Source organism: Vigna unguiculata, chromosome 10 (assembly GCF_037176805.1).
Source record: "Vigna unguiculata cultivar grain cowpea cultivar isolate G323 ecotype 2 chromosome 10, ASM3717680v1, whole genome shotgun sequence".
Taxonomy (NCBI): Eukaryota; Viridiplantae; Streptophyta; class Magnoliopsida; order Fabales; family Fabaceae; genus Vigna; species Vigna unguiculata.
Genome location: NC_140801.1, coordinates 50,980,710 through 50,997,875, shown reverse-complemented (window position 1 = coordinate 50,997,875; position 17,166 = coordinate 50,980,710). Strand labels below are relative to the sequence as shown.

General features: G+C 30.9%; 2 protein-coding genes across 3 annotated transcripts; both read left to right on the top strand.

The window, feature by feature from the left end:
• The first annotated feature begins 2,672 nt into the window (after positions 1–2,672).
• On the top strand, positions 2,673–8,632 carry LOC146883409 (ubiquitin-like protein ATG12). Of its 2 annotated transcripts, none has more exons than XM_085667621.1 (6): positions 2,673–3,082; positions 5,175–5,265; positions 5,341–5,399; positions 7,166–7,234; positions 7,316–7,378; positions 7,468–7,702. In XM_085667621.1, the coding sequence occupies exons 1-6, from the start codon at positions 2,927–2,929 to the stop codon at positions 7,513–7,515; spliced, it is 486 nt and encodes a 161-aa protein (XP_085523747.1). In that variant the 5' UTR covers positions 2,673–2,926; the 3' UTR covers positions 7,516–7,702. The 2 variants fall into 2 exon arrangements, with proteins under 2 accessions (XP_085523747.1, XP_085523746.1); XM_085667620.1 differs by lacking the exon at positions 7,468–7,702 and adding an exon at positions 8,299–8,632 and having other exon boundaries at positions 2,679–3,082.
• A 3,242-nt stretch (positions 8,633–11,874) lies between these two features.
• Positions 11,875–15,791, top strand: LOC114166287 (AP2-like ethylene-responsive transcription factor AIL1). The gene is made up of 9 exons (XM_028051001.2): positions 11,875–12,526; positions 12,875–13,424; positions 13,521–13,603; positions 13,835–13,843; positions 14,034–14,122; positions 14,331–14,404; positions 14,500–14,550; positions 14,690–14,766; positions 14,936–15,791. Exons 1-9 carry the CDS (start codon positions 12,307–12,309, stop codon positions 15,547–15,549), a joined length of 1,767 nt encoding a protein of 588 aa, XP_027906802.1. The 5' UTR covers positions 11,875–12,306; the 3' UTR covers positions 15,550–15,791.
• The last annotated feature ends 1,375 nt before the right edge of the window (positions 15,792–17,166 follow it).

Below are 17,166 nucleotides of genomic sequence, written 5' to 3'. Positions count from 1 at the left end.
AAAGTTAGGCTGCAAGAGAACAAATTCACTGCAAGATGAACGTGGATACGTCTTAGGGTACAAACACTTACTATTCATTCCTCAAATCATTCATCTGCTTTCCCATTCAAGAGACATTCTGTTCCACAGACGAGTCATCTGTTGTCGTGTTAACTTTCCGTTCATCTAAGACAATATGTTACAGAATTTTGGAATACCTAGTGATCTTTACATTAAAATTGTCTTGAAACTAGAGTTTTTGAGATGATCCTATATAAATACTGTGTAAATGGAGAAGAGTAACTCAAGTACTCCATTATAAGTTGTTGATAAAAAAAAAAAATCTACTCCATGAATGATTCCACAATACGGAAAACTGTGGAGTAAGGATACGAATTTAGATTCTCTGTTATTTTTGGCATTGTTTTTCTACTATATCTCTATTATAATATAACGATTACTATTAATTTTGATGTTCTAAAATATATTAAAAAATATTAAAAAAATTAATATATTTTAATATTTAATAAAAAACAACACTGAAAAAATTAAAGAATCGGTAAAAAATCTAAACACCATACGATTCCAAATCCAAATCGATCCATCAGTAATTGATGTTTTGATTAATAAGTTAATTCATCTGACTCATTCGTTACCATTTATAAATTCCGCTCTCTTTTTTTGTGCCAAAATTTCTATAATAAATGTGTCAAACGTTCAACCAACAACACTATTTAATTGTGATTAAAATTTGATAACATACTCTTTATATGTCAAACAATCTGTCAACAATTTATGATTAAACCCTTTAATGAGAATTCTTCTTTCTTAACTTTAGATTTTAATTAAATTTAAAATATTTCGTAAATTTAAGTATTTTGATTAGATTCTTTTTCTCTATAAAGAAGACAATTAATGAACAGAGGGGTGGTAAAGAGAGAAAATGGTCAGGGCCTGTCGTTTTGCGAAGCCTTGGTTGGGTTGGTGGTTTTCAGAAATATTGGGTTGCTGCGGATGTTTTATCCAAGATTAGTTTTGTTGTGATAAACCTGATTCAACCAAAACATTCTTGGGCCAATGTTGTATTTTTTTTAGGTTAGAATACTCTCATGATCCTCATTTTGGTTCAGAAATTTCAAATTGGTTCTCGAATTTTAATTGATCTCAATTTCGTCCTCATTTTTATAGATGTGTTTTAAATCAACCATTTCCGTTATCAGTTGACAGACGGCGTTTATTCCTGATGATGTGGCTGTTTTGTGTATTCTGACATGTCATTCAGTTGTTTTGGCACATGTGTCTTGGTTTCTCTTTTAAAAAGAGTTTATGTTCATGTGAAGCTTAGGGTTTGAAAAGGGTGAGGTGAAGTTGTCTCCTGTGTTCTGATTTGGTAAGATTGGTAATGTCTCCCTCTCATTCTTGCTCGTCCTGCACTTGCAATGGTTGGAAAATGAAAAATTCCAACATTTCTTCTCATGGACGTGTGGTGAGGAGGTTCGATTTAACACCTGTTTGCTATTGCGGTGAAAAGGCAATCACGAGAACTGCTAGAACTACTAAGAACAGGGAGAGAAAATTTTAGGGTTGCCCAAAGTTCAAGATATGATATTTGTTGTTTTGGTGGACGTTTTTTTTTTCGTATTTTGGTTTTGGAAAACCTAATTTTGTAATTGGTATGTAATTGGTGGTGTTGATTTTTCCTTCGATAGGGTGGAAGTGAAGAAGTTGTTGGCTGCAATTTTTTTTCATGGTGCAGTGCTACCTTTACCACCCAATTCCAATCCCTAATTCAGTAATTTAGAGTTTCAAGGATGATGCTTATTTTAATTATCAAGGTCCACACACCAATTTTTCAGTCCTCAAAATAATGCATAAAGCCACGTCAGAAGATTAAAATGAAGTTAACGTTAATAATTTTAACACTATTAACGATTGGGTTGATTTAAAACACATTTACAAAAATGAGGACGAAATTGAGATCAATTAAAATTCGATGACCAAATTGAGATTTCTGAACTAAAACGAGGACCATCAAAATATTTTAACCTTTTTTTATATTATGTAATGCTTGCAAATCCTCTGGAAAAGCTAAAGAAGTATTTTCCATAAAGAAGTATTTTCCATTTCCAAGATAATAATATTTTCACTATTAAATTTTGATAATTTTTTCATATAAGATGAGGTGATATTTTTTAAATAATTTTGAAATATTAAAAATAAAAAATATTTAAAAGATATAAGTTAAAATTATAAAATAAAATTGTCAAAATTTAATAATAAAAAATCATTTTTATTCCATTTTAACTTTAAGAGAAAAAGCTAAAGCTACCAATAGAAAAAGAAAATAAATCGCAAAGCCATTTTATTGCACAACCAAACAACCAAGTATTTTAAAGGAAAAAATGGAAAAAAAAATATTTAAACAAAGTTGTCTTATTTTATATATATATATATATATATATATATATATATATATATATATATATATATAAAATAAAATGTTCATGCGAAAATGGGTTGAGAGGGTTTAAATATTCTAGGTTTATTTTTAAATTTAAATTTATCCGAACAATAATAACTTCCTTAATTAAATATCAATTATGATATATCCTATTAATATTTTGTTAAAACAATCTTCATAAACTTTTGTCCCAGCTGTCATGGAAGTCTGTCATATAGATTAAGGATTGATTAACCCTTAAGAAAGATATTTAAGGTTTGTAATAGGAATTATTGGTTTCAGTGTTAATCTTGATCTTAATCTACTGGAATCTATCTAATGGGTCTTCGCAATGGATAAAAGGGTTTTTCAATTTTGAAGAAAAGAAGAGATTGTTTTGTTTGTGTTGTTTGAGAGCAAGGTTCTTCACGCAGATCGATTCTCCATCTGCGCCTTCCTCTGCGCGCCCATGGCCGCATCATAGCAGCGTCCATCACATCAAAATCAATGGCGGAGAGCGCATCACCGTCGTCCACACCCTCACCAATGGATCCTCAAAACCCTGCAATCCCTTCCCCTTCCCACAAGAACACAGCTTCACCCTCGCTCCCTCTGCCCCCCGAAGAGCAGCAACAGCAACAGCAGTTGAACGTCCTCTCCTCGGTATAATTCTACTTCGTTTAACTTGCCCTCCCTTAGTTTTCCCCTTTTGTTGTTTATGGAAAAATTAATCCAATGGTATCATTAATTTCCCTTCGTTTTCTGTGCTAATTGTTTATGCATTTGATGTTTGATAGTTTATAGTGATTGGAACGAAAATGCTTAATTGCCCATTTCTGATTAGACACACTTCTTGTAAGATTGCTCGTTAGAAAAAAAAAAAACATAACAAAAAATTAGCATATGAATTTAACTTTAACTATGAACTAAAATTAACTCATGCACTTAATTTTTATAAAACACTTCTCATCTTACTTCTCTGTACCTTAGCTGCATACTTTGATTTTAAATTATGGGGAAATTCATTTTATTTTAGTGTAGGTTTTTTCTTTCATGTGAATGTTAATCCAAAGAGGGCCATAATCGTGTTAATGATATACTTGCACAAATTTTACATGATGAGTTGTTTCTGTATAGAAGTTATGCCAATCTATTATTTTCATTACCTGGAGAGAGGATTGGAATCTAACAGTGCAAATGAGTTGCCTTACCTGTTTACCTTTTCAACCATGCTTGCTTCTGTCCGTTACCATGGTTTGTTATTAGATATTTGTGATAGGTTTCGCACAAAATCTTTTCCAAACTATAGTGTGATTGCTTTGGATTAATACCACCAGGTTTTTTTCTGTCTGGTAATAATGCTGTGCAGTGTTATGGCTGGATGACATCTAAGCATTGTTGGTTTAAATGTGATTTGTGGCTGTTGTTTTTGTATATGAAGAGCTGTTACAATATTGTGATTTGAATTTGGATTGCCAATTTTTATACTGTTAGGCTAGCAAGGGATTTGTATGTCTACCGATGAATCACAGAAAAACTTTGAATTTAATTTTACTTGATAATTAGATAAAATCGTCGACTTTCTCATACCACTTTCCTTTTATTGTTTATTTGCATATTTGATTTGTTTAATTATATATTTTTTAATCCAACATTTTTTTATATTTTAAAATTAAATTTATTTATTTTTAAATAATTATCAAATATTTAAATTTAGTTTTATACCACAGTATGAAGTATTATCGTAAATCTAAAATATAGATTGTATATTTAAAAAATATTTCAAAATTTGATTATTATTATTAAAATAATCGTTTATCTTTATATTTTATACACATTAAAATACTAATTAAATATTATTTATAATTCTGAAATAAACTTAAACATACTTAATCTCCATGAAATTTATTAGAGAAAATACGTACATGTACAATATAACGAGTTTTCTCATATATTTATAACAATATATATAGAGAAGATTCTCTATTTTGTATCTATATTTTAAAATTTTAGTTTTATTTTTTAAAATATAATTATTTATTAAATTTTTGAAAATTAATCATTAATTTTATAAATATCTGTTTCTTCTCTTTTTTTCTATTTATCAATATTTATTCTTTTATCTTTTCTGTTATATTTCACTTTATTTTAAATATAATATTATTTTATATATTAATTTAATAATATTACAATATAATCACCTACTAATATAATATTATGTATATTTAAAAAATCATACACACCGAATGCTTGTTTCGTGCTTATGTTTATACTAGTATAATATTATATATATAGTTGTTGACTTGTAAAAAGATTACTTAGAAAATAACTGATAATTTGATATTTAAAATTTGGGGATAAAAGTTATTTTTTTTTTTATAATTTTAGTACATAAAAGTTAAAATTTTGTTATCCGATATATTCTATTTGGTAACTTTTATTTTTTTCATCTTTTAATCAACAAGTCTACTCTTTAATAAATAAAAATGATTTATTTATTCAATAAATTAAGTAAGTAAATCATTTTTAATAATATCATTATAAAATTGTATGTATTTTTTTGAATTGTATTACTTTTCATATTTTAATTAAAATAGTAAAACTTAATATTGTAAAATTACATTATTTTAATGTAAAAAAAAACGATGTGAATATACAAGCACGTACATAAAACTAAAATATTTTTAAAATAAATTTTTATATCAAAAATAAAAATACTAAATCTAAAACCTGCTGTTTTCATGATTGTTCAAAGAGGAGAAACAGGGATAATACTGAAGGAAGCGCATCACATAACAGTGAACTGAAGACAATGTCTGCTGAATCGCCAAGTTCTGTTCGTAAAGGTACTATGTTCCTTCCTCAATCAATCAAATTTTTTCCCTTTCTTTTTCTGAATTTGGTTTTTCTCTATGTTGCAGTGGTTGTTCATCTCAGAGCCACCGGTGATGCTCCTATTCTCAAACAATCCAAGTTCAAGGTATTTCCTTTCCACCTTCCTCTTTAATGGTATCTTTTATGTCTCCAAATTCGTCACCAAAATTGTTATTTGAAACCTCTTTGCATCCTTTCCTCTTTTTTGAAAAAAAGAAGAAATTTCTTTTATGCCAATTATGCTTTATTTGTTTCAAATTGAAGTTTGTGTGTATGGGGTGGTGTATAAATCTGAATTGATGGAAGTTATAGTCTTGTGCCTGGATTTAGTAAGGGTTTCAATGAAGTGGGAATGCGAATTTTCATAATTGATTAGGTTAAGCCAAATTAATTTTTACATCTTAAATTGTAGATAAGGTCTTCTATTTGTGCGTTCGTTTAAATTTACCTGGACGGAGGTGGAGATGCTAGATAAGTGAATAATGTAGAACTAGCATAAAAGTTCAGTGTAGTTTATGTGAACTGATAACCAGGATAAACGTATTTATTTCTATTGTAAGCATAAGAGTGGTAACTGCGTTATGATTTGGTTTGATTTGAAGATCCCAATTTGTGGTTCTTTCGAGCTTGAGAGGCTGTCAATTGCATTTTTTTAAGGACTGCAGATAATGATTATCCAGTTCAGTCTAGTGAGACTATACATAATACTATTTATTAATTGCCCAAAATTACATGGGTCAGGGTGTGTTCTTGGATCTGGGCTAGCACTTGCTTGAATTAGTTTGTGTTAGGAATTTAAGGTGAGGTGAAAGTCTAACATTGGGTAAAAATGAGTAAGATGAACATTATATAAGTAGAAGGATTCATAAACCTATTGTTTTAAGGTTTTGGGTTGAAAGTGATGTACTAGTCTTTAGATATAGTTTTGTTCACCACTCATAGGTGTTGAATCTCTCCGGTGTCTACCCTTGAAGAGCCTAACATTGCTATCAGAGTCTATGGTTCATTTTGGTGATAACTCAGATGAGTATGATATAAAGTAATGATTCTTTGTACCGAAAGTTTCTTGAAAACATGTCTGGTTGTAAAGTGACGGTAAAACAAAGGAAGGGTTATCACTAAGATACCTGGTTTAAAAAATGTTTCTATTTAAGAAAGAAGTGTTCCAATGTGAGAGAGACTTACACTTGACGAAGGAGATTGTTAGGAATTTAAGATGAGTTGAAAGTCTCACATTAGATAAAAATAACTAAAATGGACAATATATAAGTAGAAAGATGTATAAAACTATTGTCTTAAGGTCGGGTTGAAAGTGGTATCTTGGTCTCTTATATAGTTTGTTTACAACTTATTAGTGTTGAATATAAAGTAGTGGGTATCAAAGCCAATGATTCATTTTGGTAATTCTCAATTGAGTGTGATATAAAGTAGGTGAAGAATCTTAAACTTTGAGGATTTCTTGTATCGAAAATCTTCTATTTCATGAAAGTGTGTCCTGTTGTAGAACTACGGTACGAAGAAAGGTCACCACTAAGGTATCCGTGCTTAAGAAATGCTTCTGCTTTAGAGGAGATCTTCCAATGTGGAAGAGACTCACACATGAGGGAAAGATCATTAGGAATTCACAAGTCATACATTGGGTAAAAAGTGTAAAATGGATAATATAAGTAAAAGGACCCATTAAGATATTTTTCCATGTATCTTGTCTAATATATATCTATCAATATATATGTATATATACACCATCTTCTCATAAAAAATGCAGGTTTAAAGAGCATCACATTTAACCAAGGAAGTCGTTAATTCAAGTTTTATAATGTCATTATTTTAGTAATGCTTGCAATGAATTCTACATATATTTTAATATGGCAGATAGCAGGAACTGATAAATTCGTTAAAGTGATAGACTTTCTTCGCCGGCAACTCCACAGGGAGACAATGGTAAAATGTCATTGTGTATTCTGTTCCCATATATTTCTTTGAAGGTTTTGCGTACTCAATTTTTATTTCCAAATTTTGCAGTTTGTGTATGTCAATAGTGCTTTTTCACCAAACCCTGATGAATTGGTCATTGATCTGTTTAATGTAAGACATCTCCTGATCCCATTTTTTCCACTGATTGTTATATCTTCATTGAATGTAGATCATGCTGATTTATGACTCTTGTGCTACAGTTGCTAATATTTCTCGCAAATGTAATATTTGTCTCATGTATGTTGTGAGAAAGCAGCTGGGGAAATATTTCAGGTTTATGCAGGACCGTATGTTTATGTGATGAAAGTAAATAGATAGTGTTAAAATTTGATCAGTATTTGTTAGGAGTTGTTTTACCATTTCTGTATCTACCTTGTTTGTAAAATGGAGAAATATATTTTCAGCTCTCAACACTAATTGTTCAACCTCGTAAAAGGGAATGAAACTAAGGATCATCGTGGAATTCTGATTTTGAAATCCAATATCCGTTTTCTTTTCCTATTTTCAAATACTTTTCTTATTCTACTAGATGAGTGGTGACATTAAAACCACATGCCATGTCAAGTGACATATTTTTCATGTCATGTATAGATCTGCAAGAGTGTGCTGAAAATTTTTAAAATTTCCTTAGCATTTCTTTCTTTGAGTGAATATTCAGTCCAAATTCTTTCATGGATTTTTGGTGTTGTTCCTTTCTTGTATCTTTAAAGCACATTGATTTTAATATTTTAAAATCAGTATATTTTGCACACGCAATAGAAGAACAATAAAAAAAATCCATTAGCGAATCAAAATTTGTAAATATTCTTGTTCTTCTCGGCCATGCCATCTTTTTCTCCGTAAGAATATTGTCTTAGCTGTAATGTTCTATGTTACAGGTGTTTAGAAAAAATATTTAGTAATATGGCACTAAAGTATTCTAATTATGATGTAGATTGTTTTTGTATCTCTTTAGATAAACTGTACTGTTTATGTATTGGATTGTCATTGAGTTATTTATTTCCTTTGTCTTGTGGCTCTTATTTTTGTAGAATTTTGGTTTTGATGGAAAACTGGTGGTCAACTACGCTTGCTCCATGGCGTGGGGCTAAACCCTGAATCGTGGTTGTTCGTTACTAAAGCTTCAAATTGTGAATACACATCAAAAACTCGGGACTTGCATATAATTTTGACAAGACCAAGCGCAGAAAACCTACACAGGACTCTAATCTGGATATTTCTTATTCAATTTTCAATTGTTATCATGCTCGTGTATTTCTGTATATATATTTATGCATGTCTACTAAATCTTGTTTTGATATACTTCAAAAGTATTGATAAACTTCTTCATTAATATTTCATAAATGTTGACATTGTTGTCCTTCATTGCTTATAAGCTTCATGCAAGTTAGTGATTCATATATTCCATACAGGGCAGTTTCTTCCTGCATCTATCAATTTTTTTTTTTTCCTGGATTTTATTTCAGTAAATCAATTTCGGAAATATTTTTACAGAATAAGAGTGGTGAGTGTTTTTCAGAAAAATATTTTCGATATTGATTTAGTATGTTTCGAAAAACAAAATCCAAAATGACGAGGTACAGTGAGAAATTTGACGGAGTTCAGGAACAAACTGTCTCCGTCTAGTCCACTACAGTCCAAGATACAGTGACATTCTTTATGATCGGCCCACCTTTCAAAGATGGGTCTATTAAGGCCCAGTACCCAGTTTGTAATAACTACAAACCGTGTGTGGAATTGGAGTCACGAAGTTTATAAATAGGACTTCTATGTTTATTATATTCATTTTAGTTCTACTGTTGGTATTTACTCCTGAACCAATAATTAGAACCACACGTTCCTTTAAATGATTTTTAGAATGAAAGTAATTTTATTTTTCTGAAAAACATGAAAGTAATTCTTTAACAAATAAAAATTAATTTTATTTTTATCCTATATTCTTTGCCTGACATTCTCATTTTTTTCTTTCTTTCCTTTAGAATTGGTTAGTTTTTCAAAACAAATAAATAACGAAGAGAGAGAAAACCAAAACAAATAGAAACACTTAAAATGAAAATTAAAAAATATCATACTTTTTGCGTAAGTATGAACATCTTTGTAGATAATATATATATATATAACATATATATAAAGTAATTTTCTTTTTTGTGTCCTTTCCAAGTTTATTCTCTAAATACATATTTTTTCAAATTAAAATACTTATGTTATTAATTTTTATTTTTTGAATAACCACTTTTTAAAATTTAACTGTTTTTTTTAATTGAAAAGTACATACAAAACAAATAAAAGTTATATAAAATATTATTGTATTTAATTTTATACAAAAATATAATTTATATTTATAAACAAAAATTATTTATATTTAATTTTGTAATTATAATAATAACAAAAATAAAACTTTTATTAGTTTTTATTATTGTAAAGAAAAACGAAATGCAGGTAGCTTTTACTAATTTTATTAATGTTAATGATCTTATCATAATAAAAATTAATAATTAAATAGTAAATTTTTAAAAGATAATAAATAAATATATGAATCTTTTCATCCATTTCTATTTCTATTACTCAATCTAAATAACTTTAGATTTCACTATTTTTTCCTTCTCTTTTATCCTCACCTTAATTTTTCATCCTGTATTTCAACCAAAGAAAAACAATTGAGATCTTCTACATAGTAGGTGAAAAAAACCCTCAACAGATTTCTCTCAATTTTAATCTTAAATTAGATTTTAATTATTGTTTGAAAATTGCCAAAAATATATTAATTCGTTGTAAATAAAAAATATAATTTATAAAACATTTACATATTATAAATTTTAACTGTAACATACTTTATATACGAAAAAAAATGCCAATGTATGTTTATTCATTTATTCAGTCAAAACATCAAAAGATAGCTGAATGATAATCATAGTTATAACATATCTTCTAACAAGAAAAGTGAGCATTCATTTACAAATTTTATTAACTAATATATGTCAACATAATTTTAATTATATAAAACAAACAGTATCTATATTATATATTATATACGTTGAAGAGTATTGGTGGAAGAAAAGAGGGAGGGAAGGGACACTGTTTTGTGTTGGTGAATTTAGCGGTTCAACCGAACCGAACCACATGGAAGTGTAGGGTAAATGACATAAACAGGAGGTGTTTCATTGTTGGTTGTGTCTTGAGACTCCTCTGTGTCTTGAGACGTGTGGTTATTCTCCATTGTCTGCATGTTCTTCAGCAGCAGACAACTTATGATGAACAACAACAACTTTACAAAATCCTTAACTTTAGTTTATTTTTTTGTTTGACCCAATCTTTCTATCTCCCCTTCTTTCAACCATTTTCAAATCCAAATTACCATTAACTCCCTCACCCTAGAACTAGTGAAGTGAGCAGGGTCTGAAATTACGAAAAGGGGCATGATAGAGGACAAGTTAATTTTGTTTTGATGGTTTCACAGTGAACCTGGACCAATTGCCATCACTGCCCCAATCCCAACCATAGCCTCCATGCAAATGCAAGTAGCTGCAGCTTTCCCCTCATGGCTCAAATGGGTCTAAGTTATTTGAATCTTATTTGAATTAATTTATTCCGATCAAATTGTTGAGATATTGTCTGTTTTAAAATAAAGTGGAGTTTCATCTTTTTTATTTTTAAAAGACATTTTGAGAAGTAAAGAATGAAAGGAGGTATAAATATTTAAATTTTGTTTAATTTCTAGACGATGTGAAATTTATTAGGTGTACTAAAACAAATTTAATTTTTAATTATTAGTTTAAAATTATCAAGTTAATATATTTATGTGTATGAGTCTGTGAATGAGAAATGCATTCTTTTAATACATTATACTAGTGGACGAAAATACGTATAGAAAAGTTCTTACTTGTTACATCCATGGAAAAGTACTTATAGATACAAATATACAATATACAAATAACTTCTGTGGTTAATGACTCTATGAATAAATATCTCATTATAGATTACTAAAATAGTTTTATTGATTACAGGTATAGATATAATTTTATTTAAACAAGAACATCAATTACACACAAGCAAACATATATGTTCTTCCATGATTGTTAATATGACGATAAAATTAAAAAATTTAATAAGCAAACCGTTCTCTTTGTTTTTTCTTTCAAGAATTATTCTCTCTTTTTAAGATATTATCTTCTCTTTTTTAATAATAATAATAATAATATGATTTTAAACATATGATGTCATAAAAGTATTGAGTTCACCGCTTATATTACTTGCGTCATCAATTATCTCTCTGATGCCATGATTCCCTGTTCTGCAGCATGTAACATCTTCTGCATTATGAAATCTTAACCGTTGATGAGGTTATCACATGTTACAGGAAAGGAACACTGGAACCGAGTGGAATCCTGTGTGTGATAATAGCCGTGGAGATTTTGGCATCTCTTGAGTTAGTTTTTTTATACTTTATAATATTATATATTATTTTGTCACACTGCGACATGCCGTGGCCACCTCTGCAGAAATCTGAGAAAGAAATGAAAGAGGTGGCACAGAACCCAACACTTTCATTACAAAACAGACACAGGGCTGAGAATATAAGACGAGAGAGAAGTTTGTCTAGAGTTCTCAAGTCTCAACACCTTCGATCCCACCTCAACAATATATCATAAAATAAACCAAAATCAAAGTAATGATGTATATGTATATGTGTATATATATATAAACCCAACATACCCCCTTTAGAAGAGACCCACAAGATATGAATCCCACATGATTATGACTATGATGCAGCTTCAAAGGGGGAAAAAAATCGAAAATTTTCAACCCCATCCCAACTTCCCAACCATTACAAGCTTTGAAATTTGAGCTCAAAGTCCAACATTCCAAACTTGCATAGATAGATAGAGAGATATATACATGCTACAAGCAGTTCGAATTTTTGGGAGGAGAGAAAGATCTGTGTGGTGTAAGTTAGTGTAACTCCTGTAATAAGGAAGTCTGTGCTCTCTTGTGGGGGATTCTTTTCTTCAGAAAAGAGTGTGTGAAAAAACTGTGTTAATATGAATAACTGGTTGGGCTTCTCTCTCACTCCCCACTTGAGGATTGATGAAGAATTTGGGAGAGAAAACCAAGAGCGTGGAGAAGAAGGAGAAGGAGCAGGAGCAGGAGGGTATCATCCTCCTCCTTCTTCTCACCCTCACTTGTCTGTTATGCCTTTGCGCTCTGATGGCTCTCTCTGTGTTGCTGACTCCTTCACCCACTCTGCTGCTACTCCTCAAGGTATTGCATGTTTGCTTGCACCCTTTCCCTTCTAGATTATCTTATTTTTAACAGATGATAAACTTTTATCATGTTCGGAGAATGTTTTTCAGCAATAAATAACCAAACTTTCCTGAAACGAACTCTTGTGATTCTCTACCGCAATGAGTGATTCTTTGTTATTGAACGGGTAGAGAGTGTTCTGTGTGTGGATTCAAAGCCTTTGCATGTCGTCTAAAGCAGTTTCCTTTGTGCTTTTTCTCTGGATTACTGCATAAAGTTTTTATATTTTGCTATGAATCGGTGCTTCTGCTGCATTGATTTTTCTTATTTATGAACTAACAATGAAATTTGTGGGGCTGCTTGTAGAATGGAGGTATGATAGTGCAATAGGTGGAGGGAATTCCAATGAAAAAGGTCCAAAGCTTGAGGACTTTTTGGGTTGCTACTCAAACTCCCCCAATAAAGTCTTTTGTCAAGATTCTCAACATGACCAAAACCAAAGCCAGAGCAATGTTTCCAAAATCAATGTTAATGTGGCACCAAACTTTTGCACCAATGCTGATATTGAAACTGGGGATTGCCTCACAAACCCTTCTTCCTTGCTTCAATCTTTCCATGCATACAATGATAACCCACATGCCCTTATCCCGACCAATGGCATGTACAAGTCCTGGTTGGCGCAAACTCAGTTTTCTGATGTAAAGCCTTCAACTGAAGCAAATGGGTGTAATTTTCAATCACTGTCCCTCACTATGAGCCCCACTGTGCAGAATGGGGTGGGTGCAATTTCCTCTGTTCAAGCTCTTGAGGACAATAGGAAACGGGCCATGGCTAAATCTCATGCTAGAGAACCAGTTCCTCGAAAATCTATTGACACTTTTGGGCAGAGAACCTCTCAATACCGTGGTGTTACAAGGTAGTGTTTATTTATTATTATTACATAGCATTATATTTTGTTTATTTAGATGAAGTTTTCATCTTTTTTGTATTTGGAATTCATGGATTTTGTTAGGCATAGATGGACTGGGAGATATGAGGCTCATTTGTGGGATAACAGTTGCAGAAAGGAAGGACAGACAAGGAAAGGAAGGCAAGGTGAGATAATCTGTGTTTTGGTTTTATTACTTTATATTAATTTGGTTTATGGTGATTGACCAAGGAAGATCATTTTCAAGAACCAAAACAAGTGCTTTAGCCTTTTCCATTTTGTTCCTTTTTTTATTTACTTTCCACTCTTGTTTTGAAAGAGAATATACTAACGGTCTGTTTCATGCAATGGTTGGATTCTTCTCCCTTTTTTCATGGCTTCTTCAAATCTTCACTCAGTCTACCTTGGTGAGTGACACTCCTTCTTCACACGCAATGTTTGTGTATCTTTACTCCTTTACCATCTTTGTAAATCTTACCGATTACTATAACACGGTAACTGGTTAGATACGCTACTAGATATGAAGCATTGGAAAGTGTGCTTGGGTTCTGAAGATTTTGGAAAATAATTATATCCCTGTATGTATTATTATTATAGGTGGTTATGATAAGGAAGAAAAAGCAGCAAGGGCTTATGACTTAGCTGCACTCAAGTATTGGGGTCCAACAACTCACATAAATTTCCCTGTAAGGTTTCTGAAACTTGTACAGTTTTCTCCTTTGCAAAAGTCTTACCTTAGCTAGTCTTGCAACTGTACAGAATAGGAACAAGGGAATTAAAAATTATTGAGAAAAGTCAAATATTTGCTATGTATTTAATTTATGTGGCTTGAGGTTGAACCATTACATTGCAACTGTGATCACTCTACATGTCTACTGCTTCATAAATGCTCAGTTAAGCACTTATGAGAAGGAACTTGAAGAGATGAAGCACATGACCAGGCAAGAATTTGTGGCCAATTTAAGAAGGTACCATTAAATTTTTTCCATGTGATCTTAGTAAATTCTCTCACCCCCCTTACATTCAACTGGAAGGAATTGTCCTTTTTGTTTCCCTCGGGCAGGAAGAGCAGTGGATTTTCAAGAGGGGCTTCTGTGTATAGAGGTGTCACAAGGTATGGACTAAAGTAATGCGCTTTATCATTAATATGAATAAACTTTTCCATGAATTATTTTCTGCAGTTTTCAGCTTTTGAATTAAGGTGCCCAATTATTAGCTTCCATTTATCTTTTTCTCCTTTGTATCATTTTCAGGCACCATCAACATGGAAGGTGGCAGGCCCGAATTGGAAGGGTTGCAGGAAACAAGGACTTGTATCTTGGTACATTTAGTAAGTTTCTAGACCCTATCTTTGTTTTAACCTTCCATTTTCCCTTTTCAATAATCATTCTTTGTCCCTTTATTCATTCATGAATCGTGCATGTTAATGTAACATAATTTAATAATGTCAGTTTTCATGTGTTCATCTTATAATCTTCTGCAACTCATGATCCACATAGGCACTCAAGAAGAAGCTGCTGAAGCATACGACATCGCAGCAATCAAGTTCAGAGGAACAAGTGCTGTGACCAACTTTGACATAAGTAGGTACGATGTGAAGAGAATCTGCTCAAGTTCCACTCTCATTGCAGGAGATCTTGCAAAACGCTCCCCCAAAAAGGAATCACCACCTTCTGCTGCTGCGGATGACATCAACACAAGCAGTTCTTCTGTGCCGTCTCAGCCACCTCCTTTGGCAATAACTGATGCTGAACATTCTGATGAGTTGTCCAACATGATGTGGAATGCCAACAACAGTGATGAACAACAACAACAACAAGCACACAACGAGAGTGCTGCTAACATGAACAATGTCGCTGAATCATCATCATCACAGCAAGTTTCTCCAAGCAACAACAAGGTTGGTTTGAACCCTGAAAGTCCTCCAAAGTGTTCTGTGGGGCTATCGAACGAGTTTGGAGTGAGTGGAGCAGATTATGGACATGGGTACTTCACCCTGGAAGGACCAAAATATGATGATGGGAACACTGAAAACGACCACATGAGCAGCAACAGGCTTGGAAACATGGGACTTGTTAATCAAGTTCCCATGTTTGCTTTGTGGAATGAATGAATGAGTTGAAATCAGAGAAACATTAGCTTAGGAAAGAAAAACTAAGATTATGCATTATTGGATGATTATTGTAGGTTGGTAAGGTAATTTGTTCTTGTGTTGAAAAGAAGGGTATGTCAGTAGTGGTGATTCTTCGTTATGTGTTTTCTGTTGTTGGTAGGTAGGGTACGATACTAACTTGCAAAACATTATCCACTTTGGTTAACGAGAAAAAATAGAAGAGAATGATGCATGAAAATCAATGATGAGAATCGTACCAAAATCTTGAAATTACTATCCTCCTTTGCTGGCTGCTAACTAAATATATATTCATCTAAGATTATTATATGATTTGTTTGTGAAGTTAGAAGAAGCACGGGTACTTTTTCTTTGACTACTACAAGGATATTTTGATGCCTGAATCTTCATAGAAAATTGGTTCACTTTGTCTTGCAAATGAAAGATGACAATAAAGTAATGGAGGGTGATGGGTAAAGGAAACCCAGACATCCATGTCTTTTCCCTTCACGACAAACAAGAAAGACAAAAACCAACCATTTCCTTCCTTAGCTTCATCACGTTACTTTCAACTTCTTAAAGCACTTGCCTAAACACCCCAAAACTAAAAAACAACAAAATACCTTCAATTATTTTTCTTCATAGCTAGAAACTAAAACTTGGGACACTACACCTTAATTAAACTGTTTTAGAATACTACGTTTATTTATAAAAAAATATTTAAAGGTATAAATTGTTGGAAATAAGTGCTAGTCAAAAAGTTTCACATTTAATATAATAAATAAAGTTAAATATAATAAACAAAGTAAAGCACTATAAAATAAAGATTATAAAAATAAAGATTCATAACATTATTATCTTAAAATTTTGGGATTAAAAATAGTGTCAAATGTCTTGTACAGTCATATAACCATATGGAACCACAGTCACCATATATATATATATATAATAGAACCATAATCTTTAATAATATGTGTAAAACCAAGTCTATATATATATATATATATATATATATATCATGGAACCATAATCTTTAATAAATATGTAAAACCAATGTTATGTAATCATATGTAACCATAATCTCTAATCAATGACTAATCTATGTGATAAAAAAAATTATGTAAAATTATATTCTCATTTGTATTATTTTTTATTAATTTACTATTTGTAAAAAAGTGAATCAGAATGACATGTTTGTTCCTTTTAAAGGATTTGTAAATAAATGTGAAAGACTATTTGAGAGAGTGAGATAACAACATTCTTTCCTAAATGATGTGATTTGAGAAGATGAAAAATATAATTACAATACGACTCTTTGTTTTTATTTTATTTTTTTGAAATTTATAAATCTTTATCTATGATATAATTAATAATCATATAATAACAAAATAATAATAATAATAAAAAAATGTAAAGTATTTAAAAATAATATTAACAGAGAATACAACATCTAAATAAAATATTGATAAAAGTGATTAATTAATTAATAATTGTATTAGTTTTTTAAAATTCAATATTTAATTAAAATTATTTTAACCAATCATATTTTATTTTAAATTAATTACATCTATTAGTTTTCTTTAAATCATTCAATTTCTATTTTAAATTAATTTTAACTAG